At 40.1% G+C, this 14,571-nt stretch overlaps 2 protein-coding genes across 3 annotated transcripts; one reads left to right on the forward strand and one right to left on the reverse strand.

The window, feature by feature from the left end:
- The first annotated feature begins 19 nt into the window (after window positions 1-19).
- Window positions 20-1,429, forward strand: LOC139453353 (protein toll-like). The gene has a single exon (XM_071235028.1). It carries the CDS (start codon window positions 20-22, stop codon window positions 1,427-1,429), a length of 1,410 nt encoding a protein of 469 aa, XP_071091129.1.
- Window positions 1,430-3,540: 2,111 nt separating this feature from the next.
- LOC139454145 (uncharacterized) lies at window positions 3,541-11,750 on the reverse strand. 2 transcript variants are annotated; one of them, XM_071235673.1, is made up of 2 exons: window positions 11,627-11,750; window positions 3,541-6,212 (listed from the first exon to the last, which is right to left on the reverse strand). In XM_071235673.1, the coding sequence occupies exon 2, from the start codon at window positions 6,137-6,139 to the stop codon at window positions 4,757-4,759; it is 1,383 nt and encodes a 460-aa protein (XP_071091774.1). In that variant the 5' UTR covers window positions 6,140-6,212; window positions 11,627-11,750; the 3' UTR covers window positions 3,541-4,756. The 2 variants fall into 2 exon arrangements, with proteins under 2 accessions (XP_071091774.1, XP_071091773.1); XM_071235672.1 differs by having other exon boundaries at window positions 11,623-11,750.
- Window positions 11,751-14,571: the final 2,821 nt, after the last annotated feature.

A 14,571-nucleotide genomic window follows, 5' to 3' on the forward strand; every position in this document is an offset into this window, starting at 1 on the left:
TCTTGTGTCTCTGGACGTAATGTGTGAAACTGGAGCCAGTATCTGTCTCCCTTGGCCGTACCGAGCCAGACATCTGGACACTTTGAAGATCAGGAATTGCATCAACACTTACTCCTTCTTTGACTTCCACCGACGGGAAGTGCTGGATATCCCTGACTCCCTGAGGGTGTTTGAAGGATATGGTATGACGGAACAGTTTAACGTTATGAATGTTTGGGTGTGTGGACAGAAGTCCTTAGAGGTATTCATCTACAGGAACACCAAGGTAGATTTGAAAAACAAAATTTACCTATTCGCAGGTTCCTATAGAAATTTGAAGGTCATCGATATTAGTCAAGAACCAAAAACATCTATGGGCGCGCAAATTGACCGTCTTTCAATTTTTGTTTGGATGCCTCAACTTAGAAATTTGAATATGTCAGGCATAGGATTGCAGGTGTATCCATCGATGTTGAAACCGTGGAGAACCTCATTTCCCAAACTAGAAATTGTGGACCTCTCCCACAACAATATTTCCCATTTTGACATAGAGATAACGTCTCCTTCCCAAGATGATGTTGGCCTTATAGATCTACGGTTTAACAATATACAGACCATAGGCGTCCATGAAATAATCTCCTTTTCACATTATAAAAGAGTTTTTATTGACATGAGAGGCAACCCATTTAGATGTGATTGTGCTATGGCAAACTTGAATGACTTTCTTCAGAAAAACACCAACAAAGACTTAAGTAATATGAACTATCTTTACGATTTGAAATGTGTTACCCCTCAAAGGTTTCGAGGAAAAGCGATCAGAGACCTTTCAAAAGAGTTGTTGTGTTCCACGGATACGACTGCCTATGTCGCTCAGATATCAGTCCTGTGTGTTATCGTTATCATTTTGATAATCACTATTATTGTAACGACAAGATATAGGAAGGAGATAACCATTCTTGCTTTCACGCGTTTCAATATTCTTCTTCCATCTCAACCGATCGGAAAGTCAAGCAATAAGACATACGATGCTTTTGTGGCCTACAGTCACCATGACACCGAATGGGTTGTGAAAACCCTTCTCCCTCGACTAGAGAGTGGATCCCCTGACGGAAATAACTTCCGGTTATGTCTTCACCAGCGAGACTTTGCAGTTGGCGCCGCTATAGCTGACAACATTTGTCAGAGCGTTGAGGCAAGCAGACACACTATCCTGGTGTTGTCTCGGAAGTTTCTGGAGAGCGAGTGGTGTTTGATGGAGTTCCGCACTGCCTTCCACCAGAGTCTCATTGAGAAGAAGAAACATCTGATTCTGGTCCTCCTTGAGGACATCCCCGTGAGTGAACTTGACGCGGACTTTCGGCGTTGTATGCAGACAAGGACGTACATTCACATCTCTGACAAACTTTTTTGGGACAGAATCGTTTATTCATTAACCGACAAAAGTAATTAAGTAATTGAAGCATTGACCTATGGTTTGGAAGACATTTGGACCAAGATAACATGACGTGGATGTATAGGTTATTCATCTTTATTGAACCATTTTCTTTTCATACAAAATTACTCAGCCACAGATTACTTTTCACAAAAAGTTGCAGGAAAGAGTTAATGGCTTTTTACAAACCGTTGCAGGAAAGAGTTAATGGTTTAAAGTACATAATCAAATTTCCCAACAGTTTCATTTAAAAATTACATGGTAGACCATATTTTTGCCCCTCTGTATATATTTACAAAATTAAACCCCCATCTGCATCAAGTAACTGTAATTACTATTCGATGCTGCAAATGAAGGTAAAAAAGAAATTAGGATAAGCTAAGCACGTTTTCGATTTTCATCGTATGATTTTTGAATTGAAAAAGGAAGATATAAATATTAAAAGAGTACAGAGAATTTCTTTGTCATTTATTTGCAGTCGAAGATGAGTATCACTTGCATGTGCAGCTTTCACAACGTTAATAAATGGAAACATCGAATAAAGTATCCATAAATAAATGTCCATCCAAAATTAAATAACTTGCCATCTTTGTTAAGTAGTTTAAACCAAGATACACTGCAGAATATATCAGTGTTTATTCATTATGCAATGTTACATCGAAACAATATTACATTTCAGTAAATATACGTCACTAGACACGTGAAGGACATTTTCAAATTTGACGTATCAGTGACAAAAATGGTGACCAATGCAATTCCCTCTTTTGTTTTTCAGGTGAACAATTGACTTGCCTTTGGGTGTGTTTATGATGGGTGCTACCGGTTGGGCAGGATAATTTATTATGCTCACCTTTTCGCGAACGCCTGGTATCATCACTATTTAAATGGTGATTCATAAAAACAAGCTCAAGATACGGAATCGTACAATGGATTTTTGGCTGAGAGTCCTTATTATTATGGAAAGTGTTTTGTCGCTTTTATTCATTGAATAACAGCAAGGAATTGTGAAGACAGGGATGCAGACTGGACCTGCTTGTAAAATGAAGTGGTATATGAATAATTGTACTGAAGTTTGACGACAGGGTAGATGGATATAGGGTTTACCCGTGTGTGAGATGGAATGGTGAGATGGAGTGGTGTGTGAGAAAAAACGTAGGTGAGATGAGAGAGAGAGAGAGAGAGAGAGAGAGAGAGAGAGAGAGAGAGAGAGAGAGAGAGAGAGAGAGAGAGAGAGAGAGAGAGAGAGAGAACTCGAACCCATCATCTTAGGTTTCTGCACGCCTAAGGGACGCAACTCTTCACAACGAATCGTAGCGCCTTTGACGACTGGGCCTCTCGTGCACTCTAAACTGTTTAAAAATAACATTGTTATGCATTGCATTGCATGCCAACATCAGTCCACGGTTAATTGATTGTAGCATTGTCGGGGCAGATCCTGCGTTCGGAAAAAGACAATATGTCTTTGTATAAAACGGAAATAATAAATAATGAAACAAAGTTAATGTAAAGCTCACAACGCCAAGAACTGGGGCATGATGACTTGAGATGCAGAATACAGATGACCTTTACTTAAGGATCTCTGTAGGCATGACATTCTTTGCGCTGGGCACTGGGTACTGTCGTGAACAATTCAGCCGAGACTCATGGACTAATAGTCACACGTCGTTATATCATACAAAATGTATTTATTCCCGATTTAAAATCGATCCTGTATTGCTTAACGCAAACATGTATTACATTCCGTCATCTATGATGTCGCTGCATTGTTACCCCGTGTGAGTTCATGTTTTTCATGGGGGCATAACTTGCACGTGGCTGTACGTTAGAAATATAGAGAAGTAAGAAAATGCGTGTGACTAAAATATGTGGTTAAAATCCTTATCTAATAAAGTTAAATACTATTAATTGTTATATTTGATTCAAAACTGTTAACACCGTCAGTAGGTTTCCCTATATGTATACGGATATGACACGGCAGTTAGTATTGCACAGCAGCAATTCATTTCTTATTTCAGTTGGACTATTAGATAACGTCTACACGATGTTTTATAAGGCCTAGAAACACCGCCCGTCACTGAATAAGTATTAATTTCTTTTCAGTATCTCTTGACAATGTTGTGTTTACGTGTAGAGAGAGAGAGAGAGAGAGAGAGAGAGAGAGAGAGAGAGAGAGAGAGAGAGAGAGAGAGAGAGAGGGAGAGAGAGCCTTGGTTCATTGCCATGCCTGGATATGTACAGTGCATCGTGTTCTTAGCTCACGTGGTGTCGGTAGATAAGCGATAACGATACGAAGAGTTAAAATAATTTGTATTGTGTTAACCATTTGGTGTAGGTAGATTAGCGCATTCCCGAACACTCTCGATTAACGCTGAAAGTGAAGCTGAAAACTGTTCAGACAAATGACGATAAGAAAAGTTAAAATAAATTGAGCGAATAGGCAGATCATATTATATATCGGATTAAACGATTCGGATAGTTTCTTTTTTGATGGATGTGAATATCTAATGAACTAAGAAAATATCCGTGACTTGATAGGATCGATTTTAGAATTTAGATTTCCCAATTTGCTAAGAAAGAGAAGACCCCAATATTTGGGCCCCAACAGTATGTGAAAGCCATTTCAGGAGACGAAGTTAATTCAGAGAGAATTATAGCAACACATTCCTGCCACACCCCACACCCCTTCCCACACCCAACAAAACACCAATTAAATGTCACATAAAATATAAAACACAGAAAATGTACAGCTGTTTTTCATACCTGACATATCCTATAATAAGTCTGAACAAAACTGCCTGACAAAAGGAAGTATACACCATGCATATGTTTGATGTTGGCTAAGATGAAATAAAAGAGAAATGGTTATTCGACGCCGATGCATTTGATAAGCTTAATGGTATCATTGTTGTGTTTTGGACCGTAGGTTTGCAGTAATTCGGAGACTGTCTTAGGCCTAGTAATGTTTCAAAACATTTGTCATTCTTTAAACAATCCATTTTCAAGTGTATACTTGCTTTTCCCCGGCAGTTTAAGTCTCAGGAGCTAACAGTGTGTGTTTTAACTGAATATTTCCTCTTGTTACAACAGTGAATATACAAGCTTACAAATAGTTTCAACTATTCCAGTGAATAGTAGATGTGTGCTTACACCTATAAGCATTGAACATATATTGGGCGCGTGGTTAAAGCATTGGCTCGTCATGCCGAAGACCCGGGTTTGATTTCTCCACATGGGTTCAATGTGTGAAGCCCATTTTCCGGTGTCCCCTGCGTTATATTGCTGGAATATTGCATTAAGCGGAGTAAAACCATACTAACTCACTCACTCAAAATATATCGATATTTTCTAGAGTTTCTCCTGGGTAGATTTTGAGGATTCGTCTTTGTGTCGTCCATCATTGATGTTTTGTTCGTTGATGGGGGACCGGCCACACAGGATTCGGCAGCTTCGGGAGATGAGCAATTTAACGTTCTCTCTGTAAAGGATGCTTAATAAGAGTGAAGCGACCAAAATGACAACAACAACAGCTAAAACAGCGACGAAGGCTTGGTAGGACGCCACATCCACGACATCAAGGTTGCAAAGCGCTTTCCTTGAGAATTGACTAATTTGTTTTCCTCTTTTACTGACTGGATCAACGCACGTGAGATCCCAAAGATATTCGTAGTCAAGACTCAGACCTGCATCTTCTGGCGTCGGATGTCTTCTGAGAAAGTTACTGAAGTCGGCCATAGCGCAGTCGCATCTCAGGGGATTTTGTCTCACGTCCACAACTTGTGCAACGGAAGACTGAAACGATCCGATCTCGGCCTCTTTTATTGTTTGAATGGAGTTGTACGTTAAGTTGATAACTCTGATTGGTGCGTCAAAACTTTGAACACCCCCTCTGAGGTCAAAACGGGAGATGTTATTATGGGACAGATCCAAAATTTGTAGTTTTTCAATGCGTCCTTTCCATGATAATAAAATAGAAGGGAACGCCTGTATCTCCGTGGAAGAGTAGTTTAGTGTTGTCAGGTTGGGGAAGCGAGAGTTGATGAAAGTGGCGTATATACCTGCAGACGATGAGTCTTGTCTCTGACTCGCGTCATAGACCTTCATATTTCTATAGTTACACACGTGTTTAAGTTTGTTTATATCCCGCGCTGTTTGTACGAAATTGTTAGTAACCTCGTCTTCCCCTTTCGGCACAAAACTTTTGGGGTAAATTATGTCAGCCTTGGTGTTCCTGTAGATGAATACCTCTAAGGACATCGGTCCACACTCCAATGCAGGAGGGAGACTCTTCAGGTCGACAGACAACATATCCATAACGTTAAACTGTTCAGTCACACCATATCCTTCAAACACCCTCAGGGAGTCAGGGATATCCAGCACTTCCCGTCGGTGGAAGTTCGAGAAGAAGCACGTGTTGATGCAATTCCTGATCTTCAAAGTGTCCAGATGTCTGGCTCGGTACGGCCAGGGGAGACAGGCACTGGCTCCAGTTTCACACATAACATCCAGAGACACAAGGGTGTCATTATCCAATAGGGCTGACCAGTTCCGGAAGTGATCTAAATCCCATGTATCGTCAACACCCACGTGACAGGAAATGACTACGTTTGAAAGGTTAATGGCGGATTGACAAATGTTTGACCACTCCAAAGGGATACTACTGTTCGGATATCCACTGGTTGTATGCGTCACTAAAACAATGAAGAGCAAATGGAAGGAATGGATCGACATCGCTGACAATGTGTTCTTTCACGTTCCGATGGCTCCGATCTCACTGTTGCTTACACCTCTTTTGGGGAAATATCTGAAAATATAAGATAACCATGAAAGTTGTTGGAGTATATCAATGGCAGTCACAAAACATTATTTACAGTCTGTCGTCATATAGCTGGAATTTTCCTAGGTGCAAACAACTAAACCCACAGACACACAAATAAAAGGCTAAGTGATTCAGTTAATTTAAACTAACACTTTCTCATTGAACTGAAATGCTAAGTATGAAAAATCAAACTCCTTGTTTTCAAAACAACTACACGAAGTATGGAAGAAAAGTGATGATGTTTCCGTTATAAAATAATGGAATGATTTCCTTCATACAGCTTCCATATGTACATAAAGGTTATGACGCCAGTGTGTTTTGGGAAGGTAACTACCCATCCGTTCGCCCGCCAGAGAAATTGCCTTTTATCAAAGGGAAGCTACTCTAGTCTATGATATCTCACGTTTGTTTCGTCTGCTTGCCATTACATTATCATAACGTTACGAAATGCAGTCAGATGTCCCAAACTGCGACAAAAAGAAACGAAGGAATTTCGGATATATTTCGGCCAAATCCGACGTTATTTAATTCGGGAGGACGCCCCAAGGCGCAGTTTTCTATCAGCACGGATATGGAAAGTGATCCCGCTTGCGTCCCCGTTCAATGGCTTCCCCAATCATCCAATGTTGCCAATGCTTGTTAAAGGCCTAAGGTACGTCCCTGGTAGACATTGATTTTCGGCATCTTTGACTATTGTTCTAATGATGATAATAGTGAGTGAGTTGGATTTAACGCGGCTTTTAACATTATTCCAGTTATATCGCGGCGTGTCAGCCTATTGTGGGAGGAAAGCCCGAAGTGATGCAGGTCTCAGACGTTTACCACTTCGGTGAAACCCACGAGAACGGGTATGGTGCTGACAAACCTAGAAACATAATCGGGTCGAACCGGGATTCGAACCCACAATCCTAGGTTTCTGGCATGCCCAATGGACGCAACTCTTCAAGCGAATCGCGGCGCCTTAGGCGGCTGGGCCACCCGTGCCCCCTAATGATGATAATAACTATCCCAGTAACATGTCCAGATCCCCGAATATCAATTGTGACTCGATCGCCAATAGGCAAAGGAGACGCCATATCTGTTTGCACTGGCGGATCCAGAGGGGATGTATGTGTGTGTGTGCGTGCGTGCGTGCGTGCGTGTCTGTGTTTGCGTGCGAGAGCGTGTGTGTCTGTGTGTACATATGTGTGTGCACAGAGGTGGGTATTATGTGCACCTCCACTTTTTTCAAAATCCCGGATCCCCCGCTGCTTTGTTCACACTGACAGAAGTTCCAACCTCACCTTTTACATTTACATATTTATCCGTGAAGACACTCACTGGGTACCGTTTTTATCCGTTGACTTTATCCTGCCGAGAAACCAACCCAAAATACCATAAATAATACATATTACCTATTAGCGACTGGTCCATTCACGGAAATTGCAATGGGACAAATAAATAACTTATATATTATACTTATACTTATTATACTTATATATATAAACACCTTATATATTGACATTACACTCGTTAACCCATTCGTACACAATAAAACACGACACACAAATAGATGTTCTTCACACTGACCAACACGGATCTCCGGAATCCTGTATGATTTATAGGTTGCATTTGGTCCGACGTATATTGATGGTATCCAGTCAGAAACGAGTTTAACGCCTACTTAAGGATGGGTATTATATCCTTGTCGTAGCCAATCATCTTATCTTATTCGTTTCATAATACTGTTTTCGTTGTACTGTTCATTTCTTTGTCAAAAAATAAATATTTGAATTCAGACCTGGACTATATATCTGCTCTTGCATAAAATCTAGTCTGGTGCCGTTCGAAAAATACACGTCGAACCTCTAAATCTAATGTTCCAGAATGTTAGTTTTTTTTAGTGTTTTTCAACACATGTGGTGTGTGATCCAATACTTAAAGAACAATGGGGTTGTTTCGTCTTATTTCCTTATACAAAAAGGTCACCCCTGCTGACCCAGTGATTCAGAGACTAGAATGAAATGTTCAACACACTAGTGACGAGTCCTCAAAACACAATTAAGACACACGTTACTGTTATCATAGGACATGATTAATCAATAAAGATTAATAATATTTATAATGGTATGTCAATACTTAATTTAACAAAATGTATAAACGGGGAACATATATAACCATCGAATTTGTATAATGAAGGAATGTTTATAATGAGGGTATGTATAACCAGAGAATATGTATAATCAAGAAATATGTATTACCAGAGAATATGTATAATCAAGAAATATGTATAACCGGGGAATATGTATAATCAAGAAATATGTATAACCGGGGAATATGTATAATCAAGAAATATGTGTAACCAGGGATATGTATAATCAAGAAATATGTATATCAAGGGAATATCTATAATCAAGGAATATGTATAACCAGGGAATATGTTTAATCAAGGAATATGTATAACCAGGGAATATGTATAATCAAGGAATATGTATAACCAGGGAACATGTATGATTAAGGAATATGTATAACCGAAGAAAATGTATAATCAAGAAATATGTATAACCAGGGAATATGTATAATCAAGGAACATGCATAACCAGGGAATATGTATAATCAAGGAATATGTATAACCAGGGAATATGTATAATCAAGGAATATGTTTAATCAGGAAACATGTATAACCGGGGAATATGTATAATCAAGAAAAATGTGTAACCAGGGATATGTATAATCAAGGAATATGTATAACCAGGGAATATGTATAATCAAGGAATATGTATAACCAGGGAATATGTATGATTAAGGAATATGTATAACCGAGGAATATGTATAATCAAGAAAAATGTATAACCAGTGAATATGTATAATCAGGGAATATGTTTAATCAAGGAATATGCATAACCAGGGAATATATATAATTCCTGAAATTTTCAGGGAATGTATTTAACGTCTGATTGAATGGGTGAACATCGAAGTACAACTGACTACATTTCAATGTCCGTTATACCTAAACTCATGACATAAAATGGCAGTAAATAGAAACCGTCAGCTCCAGAGAATAACCCAGTCTCGGTTATGTGCCGATTGCACTGGGCGGAAAAGTTAAATCACGGCGTGTCAGCTTAATTTAGGCCCATGATAGGTCTCAGATGTTTACCACTTTGGTGAAACCCACGAGCACGAGATAAACCTAGAAACATAATCGGGGCGAACTGGATTTCGGACCCACTACCATATGTTTCTGCGCAGCCCTCTTATATTTCAAAGTGAGTGAGTGAGTGAGTGAGTATGGTTTTACGACGCTTTTATCAATATTCCAGCAATACCACGGCGGGGGACACCAGAAATGGGCTTAACACATTGTACCCATGTCGGGAATCGAACCCGGGTCTTCGGCGTGACGAGCGAACGCTTTAACAACTTGGCTACCCCGACCGCCCCTTATATTTTAAAGGACATTATCAGGTATGTACATACGAATGTGAACTAAACTTGGTTCATTTCAGCGATTGCATGTTTGGGACATGTGACAACACTTGCTAAGGATAATATTTGTATATAGGTTGATTTTACAGGTTTTCACGAAGCGTTTGTCTAATATTTAAACATGAGTAAAGTATGTGACATAGTATATATTATATCTTTATCCAGGTGTTATATTATGTAGTCGTGCAGATGCAAGGATCTTTAATTTGAATTTGACTGCTGACCAATACCCTCAAAGACCAGCCGTTCGGAGTATTATTTAACAACACAAGAAACATGCCCTAGCTTAATTATCATACACTATCTACGTCATACGAAAAACAACATTCACAATACAATGTGGCTCATAAAACCGCATAAGGGACTTAATTATATATTCAAAGGACGTAAATAAAACGGTTAATTAAATTACTTACACTGTTACAAGTAGTGTGTCCTTACAGTCTAGACTTTAAAGCGAGTGCAGTCTAACCTTGTTTAAAACATTTGCCAGTTAATTTCTTTTCTAAGGTGCCGAACTTAAGCTTCATCCTATGTTGTATTGGAGCTGGATTTAAAAAATCAAATCCGCAATGACCAGTGGCGTGAATTGAAAATCACCCTGACGGGCTCTTCCACCTAATTGCCTGCACCCTTATGTTAAGGGACATATTTACGCCGCGATATAACAGGAATAATGTTAAAAGCGGCGTTAAACCCAACTCACTCACTCACTCACTCCTAAAGGGACATATTTACGTTTAAACGAGGAAGAGCAATATTGCGGCCGTTTTGTTGGACTGCAGTATGGTGCTAACATGTGGTTATGAAACTTTAAAGGATTGCTCATTCCTTTGGGGTAGACTGCAGTTGACCCATTCCTTTGTCCAGAGATAGGCCGGAGGCACCGGCACCCGCCTCAGACACTTTTGTGACTGCTGTAGCGCGGACACAGTGGTGTGAATATGTTTGTGATACTGTCAATGACTTTATAACTATATGAAGATTATACACTGGCCTAATGACATTTTCAAAGGCCTTGAACGTTGTCGAAAGACATCATGACATAGTACAACCGCCATATGTCATCTTGCAAAGGTAACATTAAATTCCACTAAAGAATGCCTGTACATCAAGCACATGTCACAGTGCAATACTCGTTTTATATTGTGCAACGACAATGCGAATTTGACTATGACTTTAACAAAATCAACATGTATGTGACATTCCACAACATAGTGACAAGAGCGTGTGACATTCCACAATGGTGTTGATCCTCGGTCATTTGAAAATGTACAACGATCATATGAAATTGTACATAGGCCATATAGGGATTGTACATTGATCATATGACATTGTACATTCATCATAGGAAATTGTTCATCGACCATGTGAAAGAGTACAAATAGCACATTCCACGATCGATACTACTACTACTAGTACTACTACTACTACTACTAATTATAATAATAATAATATCATCAACAACAACGACGACGACGACGACAACAACAACAACAATAATAATAATATAAATAATAATTATAATAATAATAATGTGCACTTATAATGCGCTAGCCTCCGTGTAGCAGTTCATGCTCAAAGCGCTACACGTTTAGTATCCCGGTCAATGGATCAGTGAGCACTCGATTTTTATTCTCAGCTCCCTGGAGAGTATACAAGAAAAAGCTGCCCGTAAGGCGCTAGAAGGCTAACATCAACATTACAATCTCATGTACTTTACAAGTGTTTCAGTGTGGGGCAGGGCCGAAGCCCTAGCAACTCTCAGGAGTCAAGTTTTATGACCTGTTCGCTGTGTACGGGACCACGTGCCACCACGTTATGGCGATGTTAGATATATCGTTATGTAAATAAAACCATAAAAGAAGAAAATATTTTGCATAATTCTGCAAAGAGGAGGACAGTGTTTGGAAAGCGACAATCTCACCTACCGTTGGGCCCATCGACTTCCTTGTAGTATTCCCCCAGCTGTATTCATACACATGATAAGTGTCAGTTTCCTGTAACGACTTCTGGTCCTCATACATTCAAGGACGGAAGGCTAGCATGTATCAGTCATTCAAACAACGTGCGACAAATGCGTATCGCCAGTCATCATGGGGGCTTCTATTTTTCATCCAATCAGAATGCTCGAGCTTGTTATTGCGTTGTACATCTGCGATGTTTGTGAACAGTGTTCCAGCGCCCAGCGACTCCGTTTATTGCTCAATTCCAGCAAGCAAGTGTGTGTGTGTGTGTGAATCACGTCGGCTTGACCACTCATATTCATCTGTTACAGCGACGGTGTGGTGATCCTGTGTGTCGGCTGTAAGATAGGGAAGCTGAATATGCCACAGGACGTGGTGAAACTGAACTGAACTTTTCTACACACTGTGAGGCTGCTATTAGCGGCGTTATAGAAGTACTGACTCATTTCAACAACAAACACATGTACGTGAAAATGTAGAATAAATTCAAAACACAAACAAATAGATATATCATATATGTTGAGGCGTGTCACAGTCCCCCGTCATCGTGTCCTGAATGTTGTGCTTTGTCATGGTACCCCGTCACTGTGTCCTGAATGTTGTGCTTTGTCATGGTACCCCGTCACTGTGTCCTGAATGTTGTGTTGTGTCATGGTACCCCGTCACTGTGTCCTGAATGTTGTGGTGTGTCATGGTACCCCGTCACTGTGTCCTGAATATTGTGGTGTGTCATGGTACCCCGTCACTGTGTCCTGAATGTTGTGTTGTGTCATGGTACCCCGTCACTGTGTCCTGAATGTTGTGTTGTGTCATGGTACCCCGTCACTGTGTCCTGAATGTTGTGGTGTGTCATGGTACCCCGTCACTGTGTCCTGAATATTGTGGTGTGTCATGGTACCCCGTCACTGTGTCCTGAATGTTGTGGTGTGTCATGGTACCCCGTCACTGTGTTCTGAATGTTGTGTTGTGTCATGGTACCCCGTCACTGTGTCCTGAATGTTGTGATGTGTCATGGTACCCCGTCACTGTGTCCTGAATATTGTGTTGTGTCATGGTACCCCGTCACTGTGTCCTGAATGTTGTGATGTGTCATGGTACCCCGTCACTGTGTCCTGAATATTGTGGTGTGTCATGGTACCCCGTCACTGTGTCCTGAATATTGTGATGTGTCATGGTACCCCGTCACTGTGTCCTGAATATTGTGGTGTGTCATGGTACCCCGTCATCATGCCCTGAATGTTGTGGTGTGTCATGGTACCCCGTTATCGTGTCCAGAATGTTGTGCTGTGTCGTGGTACCTCTTTATCTCGTCCTTACTGTTGTCTCTCTCATCGACATCGCAACTACAACCAGGCAACGTCCAAAGTAAGACCACATAAGCCTGTTGACAACAGGAATGGCGATCCAGCCTTCAACTATCATAACAAGAAGGCAGTATTTCAATAACTGGATTATCTCATTCAGACCTCATTATTAACAGGCCCTCATCATATATATGGGATATTTCTAAATAAACAAACAAACTAACTAACAAATGGTATGTCATAAAATTGAGTGTACCATGGCCACGACATTGTATTTTAAAGACGCTTCAGGCGAATTTAAAGTTGATATTTTGCAACGCTCGTCCTTATTTGTTTTGTTTGTTTGTTGTTTAACGCCGAACTCAGCAATAGTCAAGCTATATGACGGCGGTCTGACATCATGGTCATCGATCTACGTAATTGGGATACGACACGACGCATCAACCAAATTAGTCCGTTCCCGTTAGTCGCTTCTGACGACAAGCATTTAGGAGTGGGTTGTTCTAGCTGAAGTACTGTCGGAAAGGCTAGAAGAATGCTTTTTGCCCGTTAAAACAAGATAGAATGTTTGACAAACTGTTGCTATTGGAATATCAAGTAACTACCGATGTACCTACGTGTGGTTTGAACAATTTCAGTCACAAGGAGTCCTATCGACAATTTTGCACATTTCGAACGAAAAAAGCAACTTCACTTCACAAGTCCAATGAGGGAAGTCTGAAACGCAAATAGAAATACGCGCACGTGACCCCGTTAACATAATCATAATTATCATAATCATAATAATGATTAATCATTCTGGATGTGCATCTTAGAAATAACAAAATCACGCTGCATGCGTTATTAACTTATCTACTTGTAGTAGAAGTCGGGAGGTAATTAATGTTCCCCAGACGACATTATATTTACCTCTCCTCTTTATGGGATTTCGATACACAATTCATGTGGCGCTGACCGAGCAGTTTTCAGGAGAAAATATTGCATCATGCCAATGAGGTCACATTATCTCCACGCAAGTCATGACGATCTTGCAGGTTCATAATAAAAACATGCTGTTTCAGCTCAGAAAAAAATGCCAATATAATGAGTGAGTGAGTTTGGTACACCACTTTGATCAATGTTTTAATTATATCACGGAATAGCAACTTGATGTGGGAAGAAAGTTCAAAGGGACGTTAAACCAAACTCACTCACTCACTCACTCACTCACTCACTCACTCACTCACTCACTCACTCACTCACTATTCAGAATATAAGCTGCAGAATAGTTTTGATGCAATCCAAAACGTATTGAAGAGCAAATAATGTTTAGTCTCACTGTCTATCAGTTTTATGACACTGCGTCTTTGCTTTGTAGAGTTACCTCCCTTAGTTGTCCGCTTAGGATCCGCATATAGAGAGTTATAATTTCATATTTGCCCTAACTGTGATCCTTTGACTCAGTATTATACACATCAAAGTGCAAACATCTACGGATTTAGTTCAACGTTAAATTGACACGCCATGAAATAACGAAAATACTACCCAACAATAAAATTCAAGTCAGGAATGTCAAGGAGGACCTGGTTACAAAGGAAATAACCATAAATCTCATTGAAAAGATGG

The sequence above is a fragment of the Haliotis cracherodii genome, unplaced genomic scaffold, assembly GCF_022045235.1.
Source record: "Haliotis cracherodii isolate W230 unplaced genomic scaffold, xgHalCrac1.p SCAF_10, whole genome shotgun sequence".
NCBI classification, from domain to species: domain Eukaryota; kingdom Metazoa; phylum Mollusca; class Gastropoda; order Lepetellida; family Haliotidae; genus Haliotis; species Haliotis cracherodii.

Bases quoted from the DNA above. Each gene is read 5' to 3' on its own strand.
- LOC139453353 (XM_071235028.1), top strand. From the start codon at position 20: ATGTGTGAAACTGGAGCCAGTATCTGTCTCCCTTGGCCGTACCGAGCC.
- LOC139454145 (XM_071235673.1), bottom strand. From the start codon at position 6,139: ATGTCGATCCATTCCTTCCATTTGCTCTTCATTGTTTTAGTGACGCAT.